This window comes from Microcaecilia unicolor, chromosome 3 (genome assembly GCF_901765095.1).
Source record: "Microcaecilia unicolor chromosome 3, aMicUni1.1, whole genome shotgun sequence".
Classification (NCBI taxonomy): domain Eukaryota; kingdom Metazoa; phylum Chordata; class Amphibia; order Gymnophiona; family Siphonopidae; genus Microcaecilia; species Microcaecilia unicolor.
Window position 1 is genome coordinate 245,371,771 of NC_044033.1, and position 27,988 is coordinate 245,399,758.

Consider the following 27,988-nt stretch of genomic DNA (forward strand, 5'->3'; position numbering starts at 1 on the left):
TCTTGTAAGCATTCTTGTCCTGGACTGCAAATAGCACTTGCTGATCCTTAGATTTCTTTTCTATTTAACCATTCATGTATCCAATTTTGATCAACAAATGGCTCCTGGAGTAACACTTTGTATTTCTCGAAGTCATCTTTGTGTCATCTGAAAAGTTTTTGACAACATAGAGTTGTTCTGCTAATTATTAGTCACTAGAATTGTCATTTGCTATAACCTCTGGATCACTGCCATTTTTAGAATTAGAATTCAGGGTAAAACCACAGGCCAAAGAATTAATAAGAGTATTCCGTTGATTAAAAGTGCCAAACAAAATAAAAGCGATGGCAGGGAGACATTTTATGCAGTTCCAAGCTTTGTTTTTACCTCAAACATTTATCACATTCAGAACATTTAAATGGTTTGTTTCCTGTATGAACCATTTTATGCAGTTGCAGGCTGGCTTTCTGACAGAAACTTTTATCACATTCCAAACACTTAAATGGCTTCTCTCCCATATGTGCCATTTCATGCAGTTGAAAACATTTTTTCCTCCTGAAATATTTTTGACATTCAAAACATTTAAATGGTTTCTCTCCTTCATGTTTCATCTTATGCAATTGCAAATGGGCTTTCCAATTGAAACTCTTATTACATTCAGAACATTTAAACGTTCTGTGTCCCATGTGAATCATTTTATGTTTTCTCAGGTCACTTTTCTGACAAAAATATTTATCACATTCTGAACATTTGAATGGCTTTTCTCCTGTGTGATTCATTTTATGTAGCTGAAGGTTGGCTTTTCTTCTGAAACATTTCTCACATTCAGAGCACTTAAATGATGTACGCTTTGTATGAGTCATTTTATGCTTTTGTAGATCACAAATGCCAACGGAAACATTTATTACATTCTGAACATTTAAATGGTTTTTCTCCTGTGTGAATCATTTCATGCAGTTGGAAGATGTTTTTTGTTTTAAAACATTTCTCACATTCAGAGCACTTAAATGGGTTTTCTCCCGTATGAATCATTTTATGCAATTGCAGATGAGTTTTCCGACAAACTTTTATCACATTCAGAACATTTAAATGGTTTTTCTCATGTGTGAATCATTCCATGCAGTTGGAGGTTGGCTTGTGTTTTGAAACATTTCTCACATTCAGAGCATTTAAATGGCTTGTCTCCAGTGTGATTCATTTGATGCAGTTGCAGATGGCCTTTCCGATGGAAACTTTTATCACATTCAGAACATTTAAATAGTTTGCATCCCATGTGAATTTTTTTGTGCTTTTCCAGGTCATAAGTACATAAGCACTGCCACGCTGGGAAAAGACCAAAGGTCTATCAAGCCCAGCACTCTGTCTCCGACAGCGGCCAATCCAGGCCCCCCGGCGAAAACCCAAAATTTAATCACGATCAATGGACTTTTCCTTCAGAAATCTGTCCAGACCCCCTTTAAACTCAGCAAGGCCAGCTGCCGTCACTACCTTCTCCGGCAGTGAGTTCCAGAGTCTAACCACACGCTGAGTAAAGAAAAACTTTCTCCAATTTGTTTTAAACCTATCACATTCTAATTTCATCTTGTGTCCCCTAGTTCTATTATTGTTAGAAAGCGTAAACAAATGCTTCACATCTGTCCGCTCTACCCCACTCATTATTTTGTAGACCTCTATCATATCACTCCTCAGCCGCCTTTTCTCCAGGCTAAAGAGTCCTAGCCGTCTTAACCTCTCCTCATAAGGTAGTCGTCCCATCCCTTTTATCATTTTCGTCGCCCTTCTCTGCACCTTCTCCAATTCCTTTATATCTTTTTTGAGATGAGGCGACCAGAACAACACAATACTCCAGGTGCGGTCGCACCATGGAGCGATATAACGGCATTATAACATCCTCATGCTTGTTTTCCATCCCTTTTCTAATAATACTCAACATTCTGTTCGCCTTCTTAGCCGCCGCAGCACATTGAGCGGAAGATTTCAACGTTCTATCCACGATAACTCCCAGATCCCTTTCTCGGTCCGTAACTCCTAAAGTGGAACCTTGCATGACATAGCCGTAATTCGGGTTCCTCCTTCCCATGTGCATCACTTTGCACTTGTCAACGTTGAACTTCATCTGCCATTTGGATGCCCAATCCTCCAGTCTCACGAGGTCCTCTTGTAATCTTTCACACTCCTCCCGTGACGACACAACCCTGGATAACTTTGTGTCATCTGCGAATTTAATTACCTCACTAGTTACTCCCATCTCAAGGTCATTTATAAATATGTTAAAAAGCAGCAGTCCCAGCACAGACCCCTGAGGGACCCCACTAACTACCCTTCTCCATCGAGAATACTGACCATTCAACCCTACTCTCTGCTTCCTGTCTTTTAACCAGCTCTTAATCCATAATAATACACTGCCTCCGACCCCATGACTCTCCAGTTTCCTTTGGAATCTTTCATGAGGCACTTTGTCAAACGCCTTCTGAAAATCTAGATATACAATATCCACCGGCTCCCCTTTGTCCACATACTTGTTCACCCCCTCGAAAAAATGCAGTAGATTTGTGAGGCAAGACTTCCCTTCACTAAATCCTTGCTGACTTTGTCTCAGCAGCCCATGCTTTTGTACGTGCTCCGTAATTTTATTCTTAATAATAGCCTCCACCATTTTTCCTGGCACCGACGTCAGACTCACCGGTCTATAATTTCCCGGATCTCCTCTGGAACCCTTTTTAAAAATCGGCGTTACATTGGCCACCCTCCAATCTTCCGGTACCACACCTGATTTTAGGGATAAATTGCATATTACTAACAGCAGCTCCACAAGTTCATTTTTCAGCTCTATTAATACTCTGGGATGAATACCATCCGGACCCGGCGATTTACTACTTTTTAGTTTGCAGAACTGCCCCATTACATCCTCCAAGTTTACAGAGAAATCATTTAGTCTTTCCGACTCGTCCGCTTCAAATACCTTTTCCAGCACCGGTATCCCTCCCAAATCCTCCTCGGTGAAGACCGAAGCAAAGAATTCATTTAATTTCTCCACTACAGCTTTGTCTTCCCTGATCACCCCTTTAACACCACCGTCGTCCAGCGGCCCTACCGATTCTTTAGCTGGCTTTCTGCTTTTAATATACCTAAAAACATTTTTGCTATGTGTTTTTGCTTCTATCGCTAACTTTTTTTCAAAGTCCTCCTTAGCCCTTCTTATCTCCTTTTTGCATTTGGCTTGACATTCCTTATACTTTATCTTATTGTCTTCCGTCGGTCCCCATTTTCTGAAGGATTGTTTTTTGGCTCTAATAGCTTCCTTTACCTTACCGTTTAGCCACGCCGGCTGACGTTTGGTCTTTTTTCCTCTTTTTCTAATACGCGGAATATATTTGTCCTGTACTTCTAGGATGGTGTTTTTGAACAGCATCCATGCCTGATTCAAGTTTTTTACCCTTTCAGCCGCTCCCCTCAGTCTTTTTTTCACCGTTCTCCTCATTTTATCGTAGTGTCCTTTTTTAAAGTTAAACGCTAATGTATTTGATTTCCTGAGTTCACTTACTTCGTAGCCAATATCAAAACCAATCATATTATGATCACTGTTATCAAGCGGCCCTCACACCGTTACCCCCCGAACCAGATCATGAGCCCCACTAATGATTAAGTCTAGTATTTTCCCTTCTCTCGTCGGCTCCTAAACCAGGTCACTTTTCCGACGGAAAGGCTGATCACATTCAGAGCACTTAAACGGTTTTTCTCCTGTATGATTCATTTTATGTAGTTGAAGGTTGTTTTTTCTTCTGAAACATTTATCACATTCAGAGCATTGAAATGGTTTGTGCTCTGTGTGAATCATTTTATACTTTTGCAGGTCACTTTTCTGACGGAAACATTTATCACATTCTGAACATTTAAATGTTTTTTCTCCCATATGAATCATTTTCTGCACTTGGAGATTGGCTTTTGTTTTGAAACATTTCTCACATTCAGCGCATTTAAAAGGTTTATCTCCTGTGTGATTCATTTTATGCAAGTGCAGGTCAGCTTTCCTTTTGAAACATTTCTCACATTCAGAACATTTAAATGGCTTGTCTCCTGTGTGATTCAGTTGATGCAGTTGTAGGTTTTCTTTCCTCCTGAAACAATTATCACATTCAGAGCACTGAAATGGTTTGTGCTCCATGTGAATCATTTTATCCTTAAGGAGGCTGCATTTTTCACTGAAACATTTATCATATTCAGAACATTTAAATTGGTTTTCATAGGGAATTGTAAGTTGACAGTCGTGAACCTCAATCTTAAGCCTGGGTGGATGGTGCGCAACAAAATGTGAGTCTGTGGAGAAATTTTCCCAAGTATGAACACTTTTAAAATGTCTGTCACCTTCTTTGAGTCCTCCAGTTTGTAGATGACTTGGGCAGTAGCTGGAATTTCTTTCTTGTGTGATTGATCTCTCTCTTTTATGGGTATTTCTTTCACGTTGGTTGGAATTATGCCACTTATGCCTCCCTTACACTCAGCTGAAGTATCTGGGCTGCCTCTGGAGGGGTCTTTGTGTATCTCTCTTCTGCTCATCACACATTTTTATTCTTTTACTATTATTCCTAAATCCATCATCTGGTGGATAAAAAAAAAACCAAGAGTATGATCCTTAATTTTACCACTTTGGAGAAGAACATAATTATAGGGAAATATCCCCACATGATTATTTAAAAAGTAATTTGCTTGGCTAAGGTTCCAAATGACATCCTATATAATAATTCTCATCTCCAACGTTCTATTGGTCTTGCTGCCTGTGTTCGTGACTTCTTCAGAGTTGGTCTGCTAGGCTCTGTAGCACAGGCTGATGTCACATACAACGCCAGAGCCTGAGGAAGAGGGGCGAAAGGGGCAGAGTACAGGGGCGGAGGTGGAGCTTGAAAGAGAAACAGAAGAGTTGAGGGGCAGAGTAGCCGAGAGCGTCGCAACCAATGGCAGGGAAAGAAAGGTTGGAGTCCTCCTTGGGCGTGAGTGGAGGGGGCAGAGCCACGGACAGCGTGCTGCTGTTTCGAGCTGGCGCGCAGGTGCGGGGGGACCTCAGGAGTCGGAGCGGCACTGCAAAGTAGGAAAGCAGGCGACGGCCACGGCTGCCTCTCCAGGCCCCATGGGAGTGTGTTTGGGCAGCTGCCTCGACTCCTGAGGAGGGAGGGAGGGAACCTGAAACCCAGAGGGAGGGACGGACCTTGAAACTTGGAGGGAGGGAGGGGACCCTGAAACTCAGAGGAAGGGAGGGAGGGAGGGAGGGACCCTGAAACTCGGAGGGAGGGAGGGAAGGGGACAACCCGGAAAGTCAGAGGGAGGGAACGACCCTGGAACTGGGTGGGAGGGAGGGAGGGGACGACGACCCTGGAATGGGGAGGGAGGGAGGGCCCTGGCACACATGCTCATTCTCACATACACACTCTCTCTCTGTCGCTCAGACACACTCGCACATTCACTCTCTCTCTCTCACACAGTGTCACAGCTCCCTTAGGAGTAGTGAGTCCTTGTGCCAATCAATCCTGGCTTACCTGCAGGAGGAGAAGATGAATCGGACTCCGGAACTTCCTCCAGACAACTGAGACGACAGCAGAAGACAGGACCAGGCCAAGTCTCAGGCAGGTGGCAGGCAAAGCAGCATACAACATCCAGTCAAGGTATGACAGCCGGCGGCAGGCAAAGCAGAGTCCAGATCCAGGCAAAGGTTCGAAAGCAGGTGGCAAGCAACGGCAAAGTCCAGGTCCAAACAAAGGTGCAAAGGCAAAACCAAGGTCCAGGCAAAGGTTCAAAGGCAGGCGGCAAGCAAAGGCAAAGTCCAGGTCCAGGCAAAGGTTCAAAGGCAGGCGGCAAGCAAAGGCAAAGTCCAGGTCCAGGCAAAGGTTCAAAGTAGATCAAGCAAAACAGTAGCAGAGATGACTCCACGAAGCACAGGCCACTCCAACAGAGAAGAAGCCGAAGCACTGGAGTATGAAACAGACTCTCCTGAAATAGCTCCCTCATCACGAACAAGAAGGATCAGCTGGCCAGGGACTCTCCTGGTAGGCTGCCACTACGAGGAGGCGGAGCCATGGTACCGGGGACTAACCCCGCATCAGGAGGCGGAGCGAGCGTCTCCGGGCCCCACGCCTGGAAGAGGAGAGCTAGCCCACCCTTGGAGCGCCGGCCATCTTGACACCGCTGGCGCTCCATACTGCGGGAGCGAGGAAGAGCCAGAGCGGCAGTGGAAGTCGGGAGCGTTGGCACCGCCAGCACAGCCGATGCTCCTCCCCCGTGACGACGGAGGCACGGAGCGAGCGCGGAGAGCAGCCAGCAAGGCGCGCCATGGGTAAGGGGCGTGATACACAGTCACTCTCACAGTGAAAGTTACTTTTCAGCAGCTACTACAGCATACTGAAAATGCACGTTATTGCACCCATGACAATCGGGATTTTGCCCACAATACAGTACTGAGACTATTCTAACAGCTCTCCTGAATGATATTCATACAGCCTTCGAAGATGGTAAGGTAGCTCTAATCATTTCGTTGGACCTCTCTGTCACTTTTGATTTAGTAGACCGTGCTCTGTTAATAACTAGACTTAAATCCATTGGCCTTACAGGTAAAGTGTTAAATTGACTTATTTCTTATGTACACAAACAGAACATTTACAGTTAGTGGAACTTTCGACCATTCATTCTCTTTCCTGTGGGCTTCTGCAGGGCTCCATTTTTATTTAATATCTTCTTAAGCCCACTTACAACATTCAGTCATCATGGGATCAAAGTATATTATTACACCAACAATTTCATTTTAGTTGACTTTTTTGACCCTCTTTCTATTGACTTTGCCAGGATCCAATGTTGTCTGAATATTACATCTGTCTGGCTTGCATCTAACTATTTGGTACTTAATTCCCCTAGGACAGTTGCTCTCTGGATCTCAGAGAAATCTTTTGCTACTACCATGGCCCCAACCATAGCTGCCAATAAGGTTACACTGACTGCTGAACTTAAATATCTAGGAGTAATCATTATCATCATCTTACTTTTACTGCTCAGATAGCAGGCTTGGTAAAAAAAAAAAATGATTATTGTAATTACTTGGACAACTGCTCTCAACAGACACTGTCCGGCAAGTACCCACCTGGACAATTCTCACTCACCAGTTACCCTCTGGACAATAGCCATCTAGGCCTATTATCCCCTGGATAATTCCCCCCTCCTGTGTGCCAGTTCCAGTCAGGTTAATCCTCTCCCACCCTCCTCTGCCTTTTCAGTTCTCACTCGCTTCTTGTTCTGCTCGAGTCTTATCTTCCTCCCTCCTTGCAGTTACTGGCATTTCATTATTCCCCTCCCCCCCCCCCCCCCCCCCCCCCCCCGTATTTCACTCTTGCCTTGTCCCGCATGGTTACCAGTGTTTCACTCCTCCCATCCCTCCCCATGGTGACCTGCACTTCTAATCCCCCCACCCCCAATGACTGGCAGTGTTCTTACTTCTTCTCACGCTAAACCAATGCTATGGACTGTACACAGTGCATAGCATCAGCGTCAGCATGAGAAGAAGAAAAGAGTCACTGGGAGAGAGACAGAAATTCTGGCAGGGAAGAGTGATATGCAGGAAGCCGGATGGAGGCGAAGTGGAGGACAGAAGCATGAGTCTAGAAGAAGTGGGAAAATGGCTGTGGTGTAGCAAACTCACTGTCATGGGCCTAGAACACAGCCTATTAAAGCTGAATACTAGTTCCATTACACATACTAGATTTATAAAGAAAACTAGAGGTACACATGATCTTTTTCTGCTATTAGATTATGTAAAATATCCACACAGCAAGGATTTCAATGTCCAACTATCGCCCAGTAGCAACAATCCCACTGATAACCAAACTCGTGGAAGGCGCAGTGACGAAACAGCTCACTAACCACCTAAACAAACACTCAATTCTGCATGAATCTCAATCAGGATTTCGATCGAACCACAGCACCGAAACAGTATTAGTAACTTTAATGAATAAATTTAAACAAACAATTGCAACTGGCAAGAACATACTTCTTTTGCAATTCGACATGTCCAGTGCCTTCGACATGGTCAACCACGGAATACTACTACACATCCTGGACTACTTTGGAGTTGGAGGCAATGTTCTTAACTGGTTTAGAGGATTCTTGACAACAAGTTCATATCAAGTAACAACTAAAACAGCAACATCAGCCCCATGGACACCTGAATGGGGAGTTCCCCAAGGATCCCCCCTTTCACCAACCCTCTTTAACCTAATGATGATACCTCTAGCCAAGCTTCTAGACAATCAAAACCTCAATCCATACATATACGCATATGACGTCACGATCTACATCCCATTCAAACGCGACCTAAAGGAAATCACCAACAAGATCAACCAAAGCTTCCAAATCTTGCACTCCTTGGCGGATGCATTTCAGCTAAAACTCAATGCAGAAAAAAAAACAATGTCTTATATTCACCTCACAACATAACACAAATAAATTCTCCACCATAACCACCCCAAACTTTTCACTTCCCGTTTCAAACACTTTGAAAATTCTTGGAGTTACCATTGATCGAAATCTCACACTTGAAAACCACGTGAAGAATACAACTAAGAAAATGTTCCACTCCATGTGGAAACTCAAAAGAGTAAAACCTTTCTTCCCAAGCACCATTTTTCGAAACCTGGTACAGTCAATGGTACTAAGTCACCTGGACTACTGCAATGCACTCTAAGCTGGCTGTAAAGAACAGATCATCAAGAAACTTCAAACTGCCCAAAATACCGCAGCCAGACTTATATTTGGAAAAACAAAATACGTAAGTGCAAAACCCCTAAGAGAGAAAGTACACTGGCCCCCACTTAAAGAACTGCGTTCAAGATCGCGTTCAAGATCTGCAAGACTGTTCATAAAATTATATACGGAGAAGCCCCGTCATACATGCTTGACCTTGTGGACCTCCCACCCAGGAATGCTAAAAGATCTTCCTGCACTTTTCTTAATCTACACTTCCCCAGCTGCAAAGGATTAAAATACCGACTAACATATGCGTCAAGCTTTTCCTACATGAGCACGCAGTTGTGGAATGCCCTACCAACTCACTTGAAAATGATTAACGAAATAACTAACTTTCGCAAATCGTTGAAAACCTATCTTTAACAAAGCCTACCACGAGAATCCATAATTAACTGCAATACATCACCACATCCTCCCTTATTTTGACTGTCTTTCCATATCTGCTTGATTAGATCGTCTTGTTAGCCTTGATATCTTTGTAACACCAATTGTATCTTTTGTACCCTGAAATGGTGATGCCATAACAGGTCTCTTTGTAAGCCACATTGAGCCTGCAAATAGGTGGGAAAATGTGGGATACAAGTGCAATAAATAAATAAAGGAAATTTTATCCTCACCACTCTTGGTATCAGTATCCTCATCTCCTCTGATTTGGGGTTGTAATTCCTATTTCTCTGCTTTAGATCATTTCTTAGTTTTTGCCTTAATCTCCAGCCTGATCCATCCCTGCAGCTGCACAATTCAGGGGGAAACAGGAGAGAAATGACTGCCTTGGTTTTTGATCAGGTAAGAAGTTGTACTTTGTCCTCGTGTTCCACTTTCTGGCTCATGCACACATAGGGTTACCATATTTGCAGGCACAAAAAAAAAGACAGAAAAAATAAACATTTTTGCTACCTTTGCTAACGAAATATCACAATTCTTTGAGGCTTCTGCAGATGAGGACAGAACCCATGGGGATGGGGTGGGGACAAAGTCATTCTCAAAGTTTCAGATCTTCTAGTTTCAGCCAATAAAGAGACAGAAATTGAACTACAGAAAAAACATTATACAAAAGGGCCTAATCTCTTCTAACCACCCTAACTGTGTTACCTTTATTTATTTATTTATTTATTTTATTTATTTATTTGTAGCATTTGTATCCCACATTTTTCCCACCAATTTGCAGGCTCAATGTGGCTTACATTTGCTATAGTGGCGATTGCCATTTCCGGTCAGTAGAATTACAAATGGTATTTCATTCAAGTGCGTACATACATGAAGGAGGAATACATTAAGGTATTGCACAGGCATCAGCAGAGATGTGGCTGCTTATTTTTTGGAAGTGGACTGGGACAGTCTGGGAGAATGGCAGAAGGAGCTGTATAAGAAGGTCGTCAAGGAGATTCACAATTTCCTGATCTGTCGAGGTAAATCCGCTTATTTGCCATCTTTTCCCCACAAATACATTTGTTATATATTAACTAATTTGTATTCCTTGAGCACATTTTCTATGTGTTTATAAGCAGAGGCATAGCTAGGTTTTGATGTCTGGGGGAGCAGACTTTTGTAAAATAGGCGCCAGAAGGGTAGGCCGGCCATAGCATCCCACAGCACAGAAGGTGCAATTAGACATTCCTAGAAAAGTCAAGGTACTGCTAATGTGCCCCAAGCCTAGGGGACACCCCCCAGGCTTTGCATTGAAGAACACTGGTCTAAGGGATACTGAGCTCCATAAACATTTATGTTGTAAGGTGGCTAAGATAAATATTTATTTAGACACACAGACATTTATGTGCCAGTTTTGACCTGTTGATAGATTAGGCATTAACAGAACTACCGAGTTACCCATTACAGGAGGAAGACTTTTTGGCAAGTCCTGAATTTCTGCGAACCTGATCCTGGTGCATTATAGGACCTGCAGCACTGATTTCAATGGAATCATGGACTACAAATCCCACACTGGCTAAAAAGTCTCCCTCCTGCAATGGGTAACTTACCAGCTCAGGAGATGGCCGGCGCTCTCCTGATCCTGGCCAAATCGGTATAATCGAAAGCCAATTTTGGCCAGCCCCACCTGCTTTTTTGTCGTGGAGCCGGCCAACCTTCAAGGGGGCGTGTTGGTAGGGTAGCGAAGGCGGGACGGGGGCGTGGTTACGAGATGGCCGGCTTCACCTTATAATGGAATAAAGATGGCCAGCTCAGACGAGTATTTCGCCGGCTGGACTTGGTCCATTTATTTTTAGGACCAAATCTCAAAAAAGTGCCCCAATTGACCAGATGACCAGATGACCACCGGAGGGAATCAGGGATCACCTTCCCTTACTCCTCCAGTGGTCACCAGCCCCCTCCCACCCCCCCCCCAAAAAAAAATATATATATTCTTTGCCAGCCTGAAATGTCATACCCAGCTCCCTGACAGCAGTATGCAGGTCCCTGGAGCAGTATTTAGTGGGTGCAGTGCACTTTAGGCAGGTGGACCCAGACCCCCCCCCCCCCCCACCTGTTACACTTGTGGTGGTAAATGTTGAGCCCTCCAAAAAAAACCAAAACCCACTGTACCCACATGTAGGTGCCCCCTTCACCCCTTAGGGCTATGGTAATGGTGTACAGTTGTGGGGAGTGGGTTTTGGGGGGATTTGGGGGTCTTAGCACACAAGGTAAGGGAGCTATACACCTGGCAGCTATTTTTGGATTTTTAAAAAATTTTTTAGAAGTGCCCCCTGGGGTGCCCGGTTTCTGTCCTGGCATGTCAGGGGGGGCCAGTGCACTAGACATGCTGGCTCCTCCCACGACCAAATGCCTTGCATTTCGCCGGGTTTGAGATGGCCAGGCCCGGTTTCCATTATGGCTGAAAAACCAAGCCGGCCATCTCATCTAAACCTGGCGATCGATTTAGCCGGCCCCAAGCGTATTTCAAAAATCAACTGAAACTTAAAGTCTTTAAGACTTCTGCCACTCATCACATAATCTAGGGCCCTAGATTATGTGATGAGTGGCAGAAGTCTTAAAGACTTTAAGTTTCAGTTGATACAAAGCTAAGTACAACGGATTTTTCCTTTTTATTTTATGATGATTGAGAAAAATTGGATATAAAAAGTTAAAAGATATAATAAAAAAAAAAAGATATAAATATATTGACCAATGACGAGAGGCATATAAGTTTGATCACTAGATGTTTGATAACATCAAAGTGAAAGCTCAACATCAACAATACCTCTGAGGTCTGCTACGATAAGAATGATTATACATGAGAACTAGTATACAGTATTGTGAGTTAGAGACTGATTGTAGAATTGTTAGATTGCTGTATATATAAATACCAATAGTAGACATTTTTTTGATATCACTTATATATACTGTCATCTACCAACATTTGCTTATTTTGTCTTGCTACATATGAGCCTGATGGGCGCGGGCCGGTTCGGGCGGGGGGACGGCCGCGCATGCGCGGTGCGCGTGGGCGCGCGGGGACTGGCGGAGGCCTTTGCTGGTGGAGTTTCCGATTGGGGGGCTTCCGTGGACGTCGCCCATCAGTGGGAACAATCAGCCTGCTGTCCTCGGAGAATACCTTCTACAGGTATGTAGCATTCGCTTTGTGTAAGAATCGTGGTATTTCAAGTATTTTAAATTATTAAATTGCAGTGGTAGTTTATTGAGTTTTTTTCTGTCCTTTAGTTTCTTTGACAGAATAGCAATTAAAAGAATCAGTCTCTTTGAACTAAACTCTTTGTCACAGAGGTAAGCGGTAACAGGATGGAGCTCCTGACTTTACTGCTTCCCACCCCTATGTTGGTAGAGGCCCTTGTATTTTGGGGGTGAGTACTTCCTTTCAATGGGGACAAGGTTAAGGGAGTGCTCTGGTTGTCAAATTTACCTCAAGACAGGTTGTGACTATATTTTCTGTCAGTGCTGTTCAGGCCTTGTTTATTTTGTTCCGCAGTGCGGCTTTAAAGCCGCAAAGTTTCTGCCATCGGCTGCCTTCCCTCTGTAGTGGCATTAGCATTTGCCAATCAGGAGATGTTGGTGGAGATCCTAACCAGCTGCACAGGCCTTGGAAGCATTAAGTATTGCAGAACTGGTACTCCAGGAGTTGGGATCTTCTGGAAACCTTATTCTGGAGCAGAGGTTCTCGACCCAGTCCTCGGGATACACCAGGCCGGTCATGTTATCGGGATGTCCACGGTGAGTATGCATGTAGGCAAATCTAATTTGTCTCATGCATATTCATTGTGGATGTCTTGACAGCCAGATTGGCTTGGTGCGTCTCGTGGACTGGGTGAGAACCCCTGTTCTAGAGGGTATAACATATAGTAACATAGTAAATGACAGCAGATAAGGAACCTAAGTCTCCTGTTTCATCAAACTATCCAAGCTCTCAGCAGAAAGGAATACTTTGGAATTAGGGCTAAGGGTGGGAAGAGCTACGAGTAAGCTCTACCCTTGCTTCCTAAACAGAAAAGTGTTCAAATGTCCCAAAGTAGACGCTGGTGACAGCAGTTTACTAAGAAGACAACCATTCCAGTTGATGGTAGAATGTCATTTAAGGAATTGCAAGATCAGAAGCTGGTGTCCTTATTTAAGTGAGCTTTTGAATTTGCATCTTTAGATCTTCAAGCTACAGTATGTGGTGCCTATATGTCTAGAGCTTGCTTGTGCTGGCTTCAGCAATCGGAACAATCTAAGCATGAAGACACTGTGAAATTGGTTGGCAGATAATGCATCAAGGCTGCAGAGGCTTCTGGAAGACAAGGTCCAAAGTTCTTGTCAAGGGGCACCACTCTGATCCATATTCCGAGAGTCAGAGATACAGTCCTGCCAGGAGAAGGTTATTTGCAGTATTCCTTTTTTTCTGAGTAGTTTGACTTCCTTTTATTTTGACCGCAAGGACTCCCAAAGACCGAAACCATTTAGAATCTCTAGAGGTTCACAATGATGTCTTGAAGATTCACTCCTCAACAGAGTGAATAGGGATCAGTTGTCGGCATTTTTTGAGGAGTAGACCCAGATTACAACCAACCAATGGGTCCTGGATGTGGTCAAAAGAGATTACAAGGTGGAGTTTTTCCACCATCTCTCAAATGCTTATTTAATCTCTCATTGTCTCACCTCCACCAAAAGGGAAGCTGTCAAATCCACCTTGGAGAGATTACTGTCCTTGGGAGCAACTATTCCTGTATGTGAACATGAGCAAGGAATGGGAAGGTACTCCCATTGTTTCATAGTGACAAAGAAGGAAGACTGCTTTTGGCCAATTCTTGATTTTTGAGATCAGTTAGTCATTCTCTCCAAGTTTTGTTTACACTTCCACATGGAAACTATAATCGCTCATTGCTGCGGTAAGTGTGGGGAGTACCTAACAACTGTGGATCTCAAGGAGGCATATTTGCACATCCCCATATGGAGCCCTCATCAAAGGTTTCTAAGATTTGCTATTCTTGAAAAGCACTACCAACCTTAGGCAATGAACTGGGGACTAGGGGCAGCGCTTCAGACGTTCTCCAAAGTCATGATAGTAATGGCACAATGGATTTGTGCAGATGGTGGATTTTGGTTAATCCCAATTTAGGAGACTGCTTTTGGGGCAGCGGTGCTTTTGGCCAGAGCAAAGATAGAACAGAGTCAACAAGCTAGGGCCCAACTGCTCCAGTTGTTGCAGTCTCTGGGTTGGGTAGTCAGTTTTGACAAGAGCAAACTGGAACCAGCACGATGTAAAGAGTGAATCTAGGGGCCTCTTTCAATATTTCTTTTTCTATTTCTATTCCAGTTTAATTTCCCACCAAGGTAGAGCAGGCACTGTCGGCAGTATTTTGAAAAGGAAACGACAGCGTTACGTTACTGCATGACCTTTGAACTGTTGTTGGGTTTGAATTAACTCCAGGGAATTAGCTTTTTCTGTATAGCTTTATTTGTATATCCCTCCTCTGTAGGTACTGCTCAAGGATTTTCTTATATGTTAAGGTCATTTCAGGATAATGTCATCGAATATGAGGCATTTGTTATTTACCTTGCACAGTGTTAAATGTCTTTAGCCCTGTGAAGTACTTATTTTGTATAACATTGAATGTCTCTAGCCCTATGAAGCCTAGTTAATGTATTGAATATTCCTGAGTTAGGTGGGTTTTAACAATATGGCTTATTAGCCTTATTAAAGTTCACAGATATGAAGATTAAGTTAAGATCTTATTTGCTGAATGTGTGTTTTATATTTTACACTAGGTGAAACCCCGGTTTAATATTTGTATTGGGCAAAACCTGAAGAAGCCTGTAAGAAGGCGAAACGATATGGGCCCCGTTGTTTATTCAATCAGAGGGGTTATTGCACTACTTCAGTGAAAGCTAAGTGTTGTTTTGAAGTTTTTACTGTCGTTTATTCAGATTACAATATTCAGCAAAAAGAATGATTGTTTTGATATGATTAAAAAATGATTTTTTGTATATAAGCAAATCATTATGGGTATAAAATAGCCCTATGAAAGAGATAGGACCACAGACACTATAATCTTATGCAGATATTTGAGTCTTGCAGGTCAGACCTTGGTTAATCCTTGGTCTCTGAGGGCTATACCCATAGATTAAGAACTTTAAATTATTTTACCCTTTGGGTTTATTTTTTGCTGTTCACCAGTATTGTGGTATTAGATTACGGAAGTAAGGGGAACAGCTCATACTGTTTTTTTGCATTTATTAGTCTATGGTAGCAGCTGTAGCCCTGGTTCTGTGGACCCAAGCACACATGTATCCCCTTCAATTATGTCTTCTCTCGTGCTGGTTGCTTGAGCATCAGTTATATGACACCCGACTACCTTGGATGAATGAAGCAAAATCCAGTATTTGCTGGTGGTTTACTTCTCAGAATCTTTCAAATGGAGCTTCCTTGGAATCTCCCAATTGGATAGTCCTAACTGGATGTAGATCTCGTCTGATTGGGGGTTCACTGTTTCTATCAGGTGGCCCATGGATGCTGGTCAATGATCAAAGCGTTGTGGTTGATCAATTGCTTAGAAGACTCAAGCTATTCAAAGAGCCTTGGTAGCGTTCCAATATCTTTCACAACGCAAGGTAGCCAGGGTCTTTTTGGACAATGCCATAGCAGTGGCTTATGTCTATCATCAAGGGGGAACAAAGAGTTAAGCAGTAGCAAAGGACTGCTCAATTAAGTGAAAATGCATGTTTAGGCATTGTCAGCCTCATGTATAGCAGGGACCGAGAATGCTCAGGCAGACTTCCTCTGCAGACATATGTTGGACCTGGAAGAATGTGAGTTAGAAACATGACAGCAGATATGACCCATCCAGTCTGCCCATCTTCTGTAACCCCTAATTCTTCCTGTTCCTAAGCGATCCCACAATCTTATCCCATGCGTTTTAAAATTCTGGAACAGTCCTCGACTCCACCACCTCCACCGGGAGGCCATTCCACGCCTCCACCACCCTTTCTGTGAAATAATACTTCCTTAGGTTACTCCTAAGCCTCTTAACTTTGTCATATGCCCCCTCATTCCAGAGCTCTCCTTCATTTGAAAAAGGCTCTCTTCCTGTACACAAATGCCCTTGAGATATTTAAACGTTTCTATCACGTCTCCTCTCTCCCTCCTCTCTTCCAGTGTATACATGTTGAGGAAAGCCTTTGCCATGATCACGCAGTGCTGGGGAAGACCAGCAAAGGGCTCAGTGGCGTTCTACCACAATGCCAAAGTACCATGTTACTTCGATTGGTGGAGAAATCAAGAAGCATGTCCTTTTCCAAACCTGGCCTTTACAGATGGAGGAAGCTCTAAAGTTACCACAAGAGAAGGGCCTCCTCTGTCAAGAGCCAACTATCATGGAGGATAGAAACATGACGGCAGATAAAGGCCATATGACCCATCCAGTCTGCCCAACCTCTCTAACCCTTAATTCTTCCTGTTCTTTGTTCCTATGCGATCCCACGTGCTTATCCCATGCCTTTTTAAATTCTGGAACAGTCCTCGACTCCACCACCTCCACCAGGAGCCCATTCCACGCCTCCACCACCCTTTCTGTGAAATAATACTTCCTTAGGTTATTCCTAAGCCTATTTCCTCTTAACTTTGTCCTATGCCCTCATTCCAGAGCTCTCCTTCATTTGAAAAAGGCTCTCTTCCTGTACATAAATGCCCTTGAGATATTTAAACGTCTCTTATCATGTCTCCTTTCTCCCTCCTCTCTTCCAGCGTATACATGTTGAGGTTCATAAGCCTGTCCCTATAATTTTTGCATTCAAGACCGCTTACTAATTTCGTAGCCGCCCTCTGGACCGACTCCATCCTGTTTATATCTTTCCTTAGGTGCGGTCTCCAGAACTGCACGCAGTACTCCAAATGAGGCCTCTCCCTTTTGTCTTATAGCCTGGCCCTTGAGAGGTTGTATCTCAGATGAAAGGGTTATGTAGAGTTAGTGATTACCATACTTTTACAAGCCAGGAAATGTTTGACTTTAGCATCTTACGCTAGAGTCTGGAGAGAGTGTCAGGCTTGGTGTCATAAGACAATTTCTCCATTTTGAGCAACAGTGTCCTAATATTTGTCTTTCATGCAAGATAGATTCTGGAAGAGGTTAGCCTTAGCTTCCCTAAAGGTTCAAGTAGCGGCATTGGTGTGTGTGTGTTTTTTTTGTTGTTGTTTTGTTTTTTATTTTGGTCCCGCCAGGAGGGCATTTCCCTCGGCTCTCATCCAGATGTGGTGTGGTTTCTTAAGGGGGGCTGTGCATTTACATCCTCCATTGCATCTAGTAGTTCCACTGTGGAATCTCAATCTACTGCTTTGGGACTTAACATTTGAATCTCTAAATAGGGCTTCTTTATAGGATCTTACCTTGAAGGTGGTTTTCCTTGTAGCTAGTTCTGCTAGGAGGATTTCTAAGCTGTAGGCTTTTTCTTGTTGGGATCCTTTTTTTCTGTTTTACAAAAGCAGTCATTTCCATTAGGACAGTTCCCTCCTTTCTGCTGAAAGTGGCTTCTGCCTTTCATGTAGAGGAGTGGCCTAGTGGTTAGGGTGGTGGACTTTGGTCCTGAGGAACTGAGTTCGATTCCCACTTCAGGCACAGGCAGCTCCTTGTGACTCTGGGCAAGTCACTTAACCCTCCATTGCCCCATGTAAGCCGCATTGAGCCTGCCATGAGTGGGAAAGTGCGGGGTACAAATGTAACAAAAATAAATAAATAAAAATTCTGATCTGACGAAGAAGGGTAACCTTCAAAAGCTAATCAAGAAATGTATTAAGTTATGTCCAATAAAAAAGGTATCATCTTATTTTCTTTTCCATGTTTTATTTCTATTGATTACCTAAAACTAAATACAATTATTAAAACATATAACAGCACTTTAGCTACAGACGTCTTCTGAGCTACAAGACCAAATGCTCTCTTCCTTGCTGTGAGCTGAATGTGAAAGAAAATTTGCATAAACAGCCTAGCCTAGGGGCAGCAGGAGATCTGGTTTGTATTTACTGATCTGCTAACGCACAAACTCCAGCTTTCAGGGGAAGGCAGAGGCCAGGGGAAATAGCAACTGAAGTCTGAAAACAGGAAACTTCTTTGCTCTGCCTCATCTTCTTTTATCCTGCACATCAGTTTAGGGGTACTTTTGTAAGAATCGAATTGCACTATTTGGTATTTGTCAACTTCAATGTAAATATACGACAGCGTTTGAAAGAAACATTGCTACCGTGTTGGAGGGTGAGGGTTAGTGAACTACGCCGCAGAGGAAGTGATTGATCTTACTATGAAAATCTCCTTCTCGATTCCATGCACTACTTTGGGATCTGGGCTGCAAATATTGTGCAGAGTCACTGTGAGACGTGCTAAAATTCAGTACAGCCACGGGAGACAAAGAAAGCGCCTCGGGCTATGGTGAACTATGGGCGTATTTGTGTACATTTAGGAGGGGACAGCATTGAAGAGAGCCTGGGAGGAGCCCGTCTCCGCTTCTTGTTATGAGTGACACTGATTCTAGGTGTCGGTCTGGCAGCGGCGCAGGGCAGCACGTCCGATGCAACAAACAGATGCTGACTCTGTGCTGCCCTGCGCCGCTGCCAGACCGACACCTAGAATCAGTGACTGCCTGCCCTGCTGCTGCTCGAAGCACCGCCGGGAAGGGAACACAGATCTGCACCGCAGAGAACTTAGTCAGGAGCAGCAGCGCATGCGCATAGGCGCCATTCATTTTTAGAAATCCATTTGGGGGAGCGACTGCTCCCCCTTCGCCCCACCTAGCTACGCTTCTGTTTATAAGAACATAAGATATGTCATGCTGAGTCAGACCAAAGGGCATCTTAGGCTGAGTCAGCCTGGCTTTTCCTGTCTTTTAAGAGATTAGTGTTTAACCTAAACTTTTCAGCAGCATCCCTCAGTATTATTGGCTTCATATCACGTCTAAGGGATGCAGGGCTGGAGTTACAGGGTGGCAAACAGGGCACTTGCCCTGGGCCCCCATACTACAGGGGGCCCCAAAACCTCAGTGAAGGCATTTGTTTCCTCATCACAGACTTTCCAATTGTAAAAAGTGAATTTTAGTTTCCGCCCTGAGCCCCTGAATGTCTAACACCAGCCCTGAAGGTTATAAGGGCTGGAAAAATCCCAGATACTAGGGACCTAAAATTAAGGGCTTGACTCTGATAATCTCCCATCCAACAGGAAAGACGCCACTGCTGCAGTTCAGGCAAAAGATGCTGCTCTGTATTAAACCAGATCCTTCATACATGCCTCTCTTTAACCTGACAAAACTGGTACGGCATAGAGGATTTATCTCTGATGACTCCTAAAGAATCACAACTTCAGCGCAAAGGCTTGATATGTTAGATCTGCACAGGGATTAATTTCTGGGGGGGGAACAGCCTGCAACATGGCTGTACTATTTCTTTTCAGACCAGAGCACCAGTTTTCTGCACTTGTTCAGGGAAGAGAAGGGAAAGGGGTGACCCTGGAGCAGAGAACAGTCACTGTATTTCCTAATCCTGCCCCATTTCTCCACTTGCTTCTAACCCCAGCCCCCCTTAACTCGCCCGTCGCTCCACACTTCCCATTTTGGCTACAAATTAAGCCCTGGATCTGTATATAATTATATTACACTGCAGGTAACCAGATGTCACAGATCAAATATTCTCCTTCTGCCTCTCATGTCCTCTAGGTAGAGTTATCTTTAAAACCCAGAGCTTGGTTTTATTTTTTTTTTCCCTTTTTGAATCTTTTTAATAGGAAGCAGAGATTTCATTTCCCCAAGAGGGTGCCTGCTTCAGGGGCGTAGCTACGGGTGGGCCCAGGCCCACCCAATATCAGCTCAGGCCCGCCCACCCAGCTGATCTCTCCAGACTCGCAGTGGCGAACTGACAGGCGGCAGCACTAAAAGCATAAAGCAGCCAAGCTCTTCGATTCCGTCCTTCGCTTTCCTGCCCTCTCAGCGTCCCACCCGCCTGAAAGGAAATGACATCAGAGGAAGGTGGGACGCTGAGAGGGCAGGAAAGCGAAGGACAGAATCGAAGAGCTTGGCTGCTTTATGCTTTTAGCTTTATGCTTTTAGTGCCGCCGCTTGCCAGTTCGCCGCTGCGACTACAGAAGGAAGCCATTTAAAATCTCTGTTTCTACTCCCCTGCGCAGCCGTCGTCATTCACTTAAAACACAGCAAGCAAACCAGTGAGCTGCTGTGCTGCCTGCATCCACGTTGTCGTTCTTTATTCAGCAGAGGGTGGTGAGCAGAGGGAAGGATGGGACTGGGAGGGGTGGTGAGCTGAGGGAAGGAGCAGAAGATGGATGGGAATGGGAGGGTTGGTGAGCAGAGGGAAGGATGGGTCTGGGAGGGGTGGTGAGCTGAGGGAAGGAGCAGAAGATGGATGGGGCTGGGAAGGTTAGTGAGCAGAGGGAAGGATGGGTCTGGGAGGGGTGGTGAGCAGAGGGAAGAAGCAAGAGATGGATGGGACTGGGAGGGGTGGTGAGCTGAGGGAAGGAGCAGAAGATGGATGGGACTGGGAGGGTTGGTGAGCAGAAGGAAGGATGGGTCTGGGAGGGGGGGTGAGCAGAGGGAAGGAGCAGGAGATGGATGGGACTGGGAGGGGTGGTGAGTACAGAGTATGGGGAATGGGGGACTAATGAAGTGGGTGAAAGATGGGGGAGGAATTTAGGAGACTGGGTAAGGGAGAGACAGAGGGGGGAATGGGAGTGCTGGAGAGGGAATGAGAGGGAGATGGTCAAAGGGGAGAGACGAGCATCGATGGACATGGCTGGGAGGACAAGGCCTAGGGAGAGAGGAGAAATTGCTGGACATGGAGGGGAGGACAGGGGAGAGAGGAGAATTTCTGGATATGGATGGATGGAGGGGGCAGGGGAGAGAGGAGAATTGCTGGATATACAGTGGTGGAAATAAGTATTTGATCCCTTGCTGAATTTGTAAGTTTGCCCACTGACAAAGACATGAGCAGCCCATAATTGAAGGGTAGGTTATTGGTAACAGTGAGAGATAGCACATCACAAATTAAATCCGGAAAATCACATTGTGGAAAGTATATGAATTTATTTGCATTCTGCAGAGGGAAATAAGTATTTGATCCCCCACCAACCAGTAAGAGATCTGGCCCCTACAGACCAGGTAGATGCTCCAAATCAACTCGTTACCTGCATGACAGACAGCTGTCGGCAATGGTCACCTGTATGAAAGACACCTGTCCACAGACTCAGTGAATCAGTCAGACTCTAACCTCTACAAAATGGCCAAGAGCAAGGAGCTGTCTAAGGATGTCAGGGACAAGATCATACACCTGCACAAGGCTGGAATGGGCTACAAAACCATCAGTAAGACGCTGGGCGAGAAGGAGACAACTGTTGGTGCCATAGTAAGAAAATGGAAGAAGTACAAAATGACTGTCAATCGACAAAGATCTGGGGCTCCACACAAAATCTCACCTCGTGGGGTATCCTTGATCATGAGGAAGGTTAGAAATCAGCCTACAACTACAAGGGGGGAACTTGTCAATGATCTCAAGGCAGCTGGGACCACTGTCACCACGAAAACCATTGGTAACACATTACGACATAACGGATTGCAATCCTGCAGTGCCCGCAAGGTCCCCCTGCTCCGGAAGGCACATGTGACAGCCCGTCTGAAGTTTGCCAGTGAACACCTGGATGATGCCGAGAGTGATTGGGAGAAGGTGCTGTGGTCAGATGAGACAAAAATTGAGCTCTTTGGCATGAACTCAACTCGCCGTGTTTGGAGGAAGAGAAATGCTGCCTATGACCCAAAGAACACCGTCCCCACTGTCAAGCATGGAGGTGGAAATGTTATGTTTTGGGGGTGTTTCTCTGCTAAGGGCACAGGACTACTTCACCGCATCAATGGGAGAATGGATGGGGCCATGTACCGTACAATTCTGAGTGACAACCTCCTTCCCTCCGCCAGAGCCTTAAAAATGGGTCGTGGCTGGGTCTTCCAGCACGACAATGACCCAAAACATACAGCCAAGGCAACAAAGGAGTGGCTCAGGAAGAAGCACATTAGGGTCATGGAGTGGCCTAGCCAGTCACCAGACCTTAATCCCATTGAAAACTTATGGAGGGAGCTGAAGCTGCGAGTTGCCAAGCGACAGCCCAGAACTCTTAATGATTTAGAGATGATCTGCAAAGAGGAGTGGACCAAAATTCCTCCTGACATGTGTGCAAACCTCATCATCAACTACAGAAGACGTCTGACCGCTGTGCTTGCCAACAAGGGTTTTGCCACCAAGTATTAGGTCTTGTTTGCCAGAGGGATTAAATACTTATTTCCCTCTGCAGAATGCAAATAAATTCATATACTTTCCACAATGTGATTTTCCGGATTTAATTTGTGATGTGCTATCTCTCACTGTTACCAATAACCTACCCTTCAATTATGGGCTGCTCATGTCTTTGTCAGTGGGCAAACTTACAAAATCAGCAAGGGATCAAATACTTATTTCCACCACTGTAGATGGATGAAGGGCAGGGGAGTTGCTGGACATGGGTGGATAGAGGGGAGGGCAGGGGAGAGGAGAGTTGCTGGACATGGATGGAGGGGAAGGAAGGGAAGACAGGAAGGAGATGCATATGGATGGAGGGGAGAAAGAAGAAATTCTGGACATGGATGGAGGGGAGGGAAGAGAGAGGAAGGAGGTGATATGAGGGAAAAGGAAGAAAGGAGAAAAACTGCACATGGATGGAGAAAGTAGGCAGAAGCTGGATCCACTGGACAGTCAAGTCTGCAGAGGACCCAGCTTTTACTTACGGATGTAGAGCAAGAAATGAAGAAGAAAGGAGGAAAGTAAAGAAATAAATGGAAAGGAAGCCCTGGAAATGGAGTTAAGAGGACAGATAGCAGCAGAATCAGATACTGGACCAGCATGATCAGAAAAACAGTCACCAGACAATAAAGGTAGAAAAAATCATTTTATTTTCATTATAGTGTTTGGAATATGTCCACTTTGAGAATCAGGTGCTCAACATTAAAAGTTTATATTTATTTATTTACTTATTTATGGCATATTATCCCACATTAAACATGAATTAGATTGGAACTTGGGATCATTTAATTTTTTTTTTCCTGAAGAGAGTAATGCATTGCCCCACCCCCCAAGGCTCTCTCCCCGGCTATAGCCAGCTCTGCAATTTTGAGGGGAGGTGGACGGGGGGGGGGGGGGGGGCGCAGAAGTGGACCGGGGAGAGAGCCTGTTGTTAAACATTTACCAGCAAACCACTGTCTAGTGCCCACCCATCCAACCTGTTGGCCCACCCAAAAATTGACTTCTGGCTACGCCTCTGGCCTGCTTACAGAGACCATTGGCCGCTGCGATGCCCCTGATCATGAACAGAATTGACTGTATCCAGTGGCGTACCGAGAGCGGGGCAGTGGGAGCGGTCTTCCCCGGGTGCACACACTGCAGGAGGGGTGCAGGGAACGGCTGTCGGCTCCGCTGGTTCCCTGCTCACTCTGCTGTTACTTCCTGTTCCGGTTCAGAGATAGCAGAAACAGCCGCACTTCTGCTCCCAGCACCCAAGCAGGGAAGAAGAAAGCACCCCGGGGGGAAGGGGGGGGACACTGCACCTGGGGGGAGGGGGAGTGCACAGCAGCGAACCGCCCTGGGTGGCAGCCGACCAAGGAACGCTATTGACTATATCAGAAATTGTCCAAGGTCTAATCTTAATCAGGTGGCAGGGTGTAGCTGTCTCTTTTCAGTAGACTTGTCATGAAAATACACACCTGTATGCACACACCGGCATACTGCCCATAAAACCTCCAGGGACTTCTACTAATATAATTTAAAATGCAATTTTCTATCTATTATTGACAGGCTATTCAATTCTTAATCCTGATGTTATCTTCAAGATTAAAAAGGAAGAGAAACATCTCACACAACAGGTACAAATAAGTACCTGTATATACTGTGTAATATATAGGTACAGCTTTGAATTTAGTTGCAAAAATCACAGAAAGGCAGTATATCAAATCCCATTTCCCTTACCCACAAGCATAGAATCTTGCTACTCTCCGGGATTCCAGAATCTTGTAACTCTTTGACATTCTACACGGAATGTTGCTAGTGGAGGAGTAGCCCAGTGGTTAGTGCAGCAGACTTTGATCCTGGGGAACTGGGTTCAATTCCCACAACAGTTCCTTGGGCAAGTCACGTAATCCTCCAAATAAGTACCTGTATATACTATGTAATCCGCTTTGAATGTAGTTGCAAAAACCACAGAAAGGCAGTATATCAAGTCCCATTCCTTAACAGTAACTAATAAGTGTAAAGGCTGTGTGGTAACTGTGATGTGCCCATCATATTTTTTGAAGTTATTGTAGTGAAAAATTATTTACCTGACATTGGGGTCAATTCTATAAAGGTGCATCTAACAGGAGCCTGAGGTAAAAGCACTTAAGCCAGCCATTGAGTAGATTATGGAGATACACATGTAAGTTACGATATATTCCATAAGTTACGTGAGAAATTCAGTGCCTCTGCCCAGTCAGACTCTGTCCATGTACGGGCTCACCTGGAAACTACTCGCTCTCGAAGACGTGCCTGTACTTACAGAGTAATGCGTCGGCACCCTGAGACTTAAAACAGCAGGGCTTTATTCTCGTCCCTATCAGGATGCTGGGCTTGATGGACCTTTGGTCTGTCCCAGTATGGCAATACTTATGTAATGACAAGGAAAAAAGATCTAAAGATTTCACATACCCACACATTCAGCCTAGCAATTCTTTTTCTCTCCTCCTCCGTCCCCTGCCCCCTTATGTGTCCCGGCAGCTTTTTGTCTCTTGCAGCCCTCGTGTTTCTGGCATGTTATTTTCCATCCCTCCTTCCCTGGCAACCCTTCGAACTTGCCTGTACAGACGCCATCAGTATAATGGCACGATTTTACTGTATGTATTTCTTTAAACATCTGTTCAGCTTTTACAAAAATCACGCTATCTACCAGCTTAAAAACCTGACCCAATTGTAACTATATTTTTCTAAAACAGGCTCCCCCAACGTCAGACCTGATATCTTAATTCGATTTAAGAAACAGGAATTCAGGACCGAGACCCAGGGATCTAAGGAAAGAGGAAACCTTCTCAATACAGGCACATGTGAAGACCTGCATGAAACAGGTGATGTGGCTTGGATTGAATGAATTCTGGATCTCCAGCAGGGTGTGGCAGAGTTTTGATTAGTGAAGGGAGTCATTGCAGAGAAAGGAGATTCAAATACGATGCACAGAACCAGCAGGATGAGATTGGATATGGTCAGTCTCCCTCTTTTGATATGCCATTGTCCACCTGTTCCCATCTACTTGCAGCACAACTTCCTGTCATATGGAATGTTAGCCTAGAAAATGTCTTCTTTAAATAATCACATGGGGTAGCTGCCTATATATGTGTTTCTCCATAGATGTAAAATTAATGATGGTACTTTCATTTTTCTCCAACAGATCATGGATATAGGTATAATAGTAAGAAACTGAGATTGTGCAATGGACAGCAGAGGGAGCAATGGATACAGAAAGACCCCTTCAGAGATAGCCCAGATCCTTCTGAGTGTGAAGGCAGCAGCAGTAGAATAACAGCACCCAGGGTGAAAGATAGAGCTGAAAACAGAGAAAGATCAAATTCACGAGATAGAAATTCCAACTGCTGCCAAAGCCTTGTACAAACTCAGGGACGAAAAGAAGGTGAGAGACCTTTTAAAGGTGCTGATACTCAGGAAAATGTAACCACAGACCGTCATTTTGTTGAAAAAGACATAATCTTGCATAAGCCCAAGGTTCCTTACTCTCATACTATAAGCAGAACTGACAAAATTGTAGACACTGCCACCCAAGGAAAACTGTTTAAATGTTCTGAATATGATACATGTTTCAGCCAAAGAATCAATGTACAACAGCATAAGGTGACTCACACATGGCACAAACCATTTAAATGTTCTGAATGTGATAAAAGTTTCAGTCAAAGATCAAATTTACAGCAGCATAAAGTGACTCACACAGGACACAAACCTTTTAAATGTTCTGAATGTAATAAATGTTTCAGTCAACAAGGTACTTTGAAACAGCATAAAATGACAGGATGTAAACCATTTAAATGTTCTGAATGTGAAAAATGTTTCAATTTTAAAGCTATATTTCAACAGTATATGATGACTCACACAGGACACACACCATTTAAATGTTCTGAATATGATAAATGTTTCAGTCAAAAATGTTTCAGTCAAAAGGTGCTTTGCAAAGGCATGAAATGACTCACACAGGTTATAAACCATTTAAATGTTTTGAATGTGATAAAAGTTTCAGTCGAAGAGCACATCTACAACAGCATAAAATGATTCACACAGGAGACACAAACCATTTAAATGTTTTGAATGTGATAAAAGTTTCATTCAAAGAGTAAATTTACAACAGCATGAAATGACTTGTACAGGACACAAGCCATTTAAATGTTCTGAATATAATAAATGTTTCAGTCGAAAAGGAACTTTGAAACAGCATAAAATGACAGGATGTAAACCATTTAAATGTTCTGAATGTGATAGTTTCCGTCAAGCAGCAAATCTACAACAGCATAAAATGACTCACACAGGACACAAACCATTTAATTGTTCTGAATGTGATAAATGTTTCAGTTGAAAAGGTACTTTGCAAAGGCATGAAATGACAGGATGTAAACCATTTAAATATTCTCAATGTGATTAAAGTTTCAGTCATAGAGCAAATCTACACCAGCATAAAGTGAGTCACTCAGGACACAAACCATTTAAATGTTCTGATTGTGACACATGTTCAATCGAAAATGCATGAAATGACTCACACAGGATACAAATCGTTTAAATGTTCTGAATATAATAAAAGTTTCAATAGAAGAGCAAATCTAAACAGCATAAAATGACTCATACAGGACACAAACCATTTAAATGTTCTGAATGTGATAAATGTTTCAATTGGAAAAGCTCTCTAAAATTGCATTAACATAGTAAATGACGGCAGATAAAGACCTGTACCTTCCATCAAGTCTGACGAATAAGATAAACTCATTTTACATGGTATGTGATACTTTATATGTATACCCGAGTTTGATTTGTCCTTAAAATTTACAATGTAGCCCATCCCTATCCAGTCGCGATCAGGGCGTAGATCGTAGAAGTCTGCCTATCTCCCGTTTTGTTTCCCAATTACCGGTATTGCCACCCAATCTCTACTAAGATTCCGTGGAACCATTCCTTCCATAAAATGGTTCACAAGTGCCGCAAACCATTTACATGTTCTGAAGGTGGTAAATGTTTCAGACAGAAACGCCAGCTGGAACTGCATAATATGACTCACACTAAAGATAAAACATTTAGTGTGAGATGACTCAAACAGAAGAGAAGCAATTGATAACTGCAGCCCAGGACAGGTGATTACAGATGAGATGTTTGATTCTGTAAAAAAGAGCTGAGGACGGTTACTCATCTCATGGCTGGCTCTGGAGATCTGGTGGCGGAGAGTTTTAATGCAGAGGGGCACCACAGGGTGGCATGTTTCAGCCAAATCCTGAACTCAGATTTCGGGTTGATTTTGGTGCTGAATCAAAAACTGAAATCAAAACCAAAATGTTGGCATCTTTTGCCTGTATATGTTACATCTTATGAAACCCTTAAAAGAAGCTCTTTCTTTGGCACAAAGAAAGCAGTACGGTGAGTGTTAACAGTAAATTTGAGAGACTGATATCATGCTCCACATGCCCTGGCTTAGGAATGAGGTTCATTGCTTTCATA

At 44.0% G+C, this 27,988-nt stretch overlaps 4 protein-coding genes across 5 annotated transcripts; 2 read left to right on the forward strand and 2 right to left on the reverse strand.

The window, feature by feature from the left end:
- Positions 1-362: 362 nt before the first annotated feature.
- Positions 363-842, reverse strand: LOC115464545 (zinc finger protein 501-like). Its single transcript, XM_030194910.1, has one exon. It carries the CDS (start codon positions 840-842, stop codon positions 363-365), a length of 480 nt encoding a protein of 159 aa, XP_030050770.1.
- Positions 843-3,655: 2,813 nt separating this feature from the next.
- On the reverse strand, positions 3,656-4,153 carry LOC115464546 (gastrula zinc finger protein XlCGF7.1-like). The gene has a single exon (XM_030194911.1). It carries the CDS (start codon positions 4,151-4,153, stop codon positions 3,656-3,658), a length of 498 nt encoding a protein of 165 aa, XP_030050771.1.
- A 1,738-nt stretch (positions 4,154-5,891) lies between these two features.
- On the forward strand, positions 5,892-26,471 carry LOC115464547 (zinc finger protein 184-like). The gene is made up of 5 exons (XM_030194913.1): positions 5,892-6,304; positions 9,444-9,546; positions 25,212-25,350; positions 25,671-26,367; positions 26,453-26,471. Exons 1-5 carry the CDS (start codon positions 5,892-5,894, stop codon positions 26,469-26,471), a joined length of 1,371 nt encoding a protein of 456 aa, XP_030050773.1.
- LOC115466425 (gastrula zinc finger protein XlCGF7.1-like) lies at positions 26,454-27,988 on the forward strand. 2 transcript variants are annotated; one of them, XM_030197643.1, is made up of 3 exons: positions 26,454-26,485; positions 26,656-26,841; positions 27,502-27,988. In XM_030197643.1, exons 1-3 carry the CDS (start codon positions 26,473-26,475, stop codon positions 27,582-27,584), a joined length of 282 nt encoding a protein of 93 aa, XP_030053503.1. In that variant the 5' UTR covers positions 26,454-26,472; the 3' UTR covers positions 27,585-27,988. The 2 variants fall into 2 exon arrangements, 1 of the variants encoding a protein (XP_030053503.1); XR_003941546.1 differs by lacking the exon at positions 26,454-26,485 and having other exon boundaries at positions 26,729-27,156.

Bases quoted from the DNA above. Each gene is read 5' to 3' on its own strand.
- LOC115466425 (XM_030197643.1), top strand. The intron at 26,842-27,501 runs GTGATAAATGTT...CATGTTCTGAAG, and splicing joins ACCATTTAATTGTTCTGAAT to GTGGTAAATGTTTCAGACAG.
- LOC115464545 (XM_030194910.1), bottom strand. From the start codon at position 842: ATGACTCATACAAAGCGTACATCATTTAAGTGCTCTGAATGTGAGAAA.
- LOC115464546 (XM_030194911.1), bottom strand. From the start codon at position 4,153: ATGATTCACATGGAGCACAAACCATTTCAGTGCTCTGAATGTGATAAT.
- LOC115464547 (XM_030194913.1), top strand. From the start codon at position 5,892: ATGACTCCACGAAGCACAGGCCACTCCAACAGAGAAGAAGCCGAAGCA. The intron at 9,547-25,211 runs GTAAGAAGTTGT...TAACTATATTTT, and splicing joins CTGCCTTGGTTTTTGATCAG to TCTAAAACAGGCTCCCCCAA. The intron at 25,351-25,670 runs GTGATGTGGCTT...TTTCTCCAACAG, and splicing joins TGAAGACCTGCATGAAACAG to ATCATGGATATAGGTATAAT.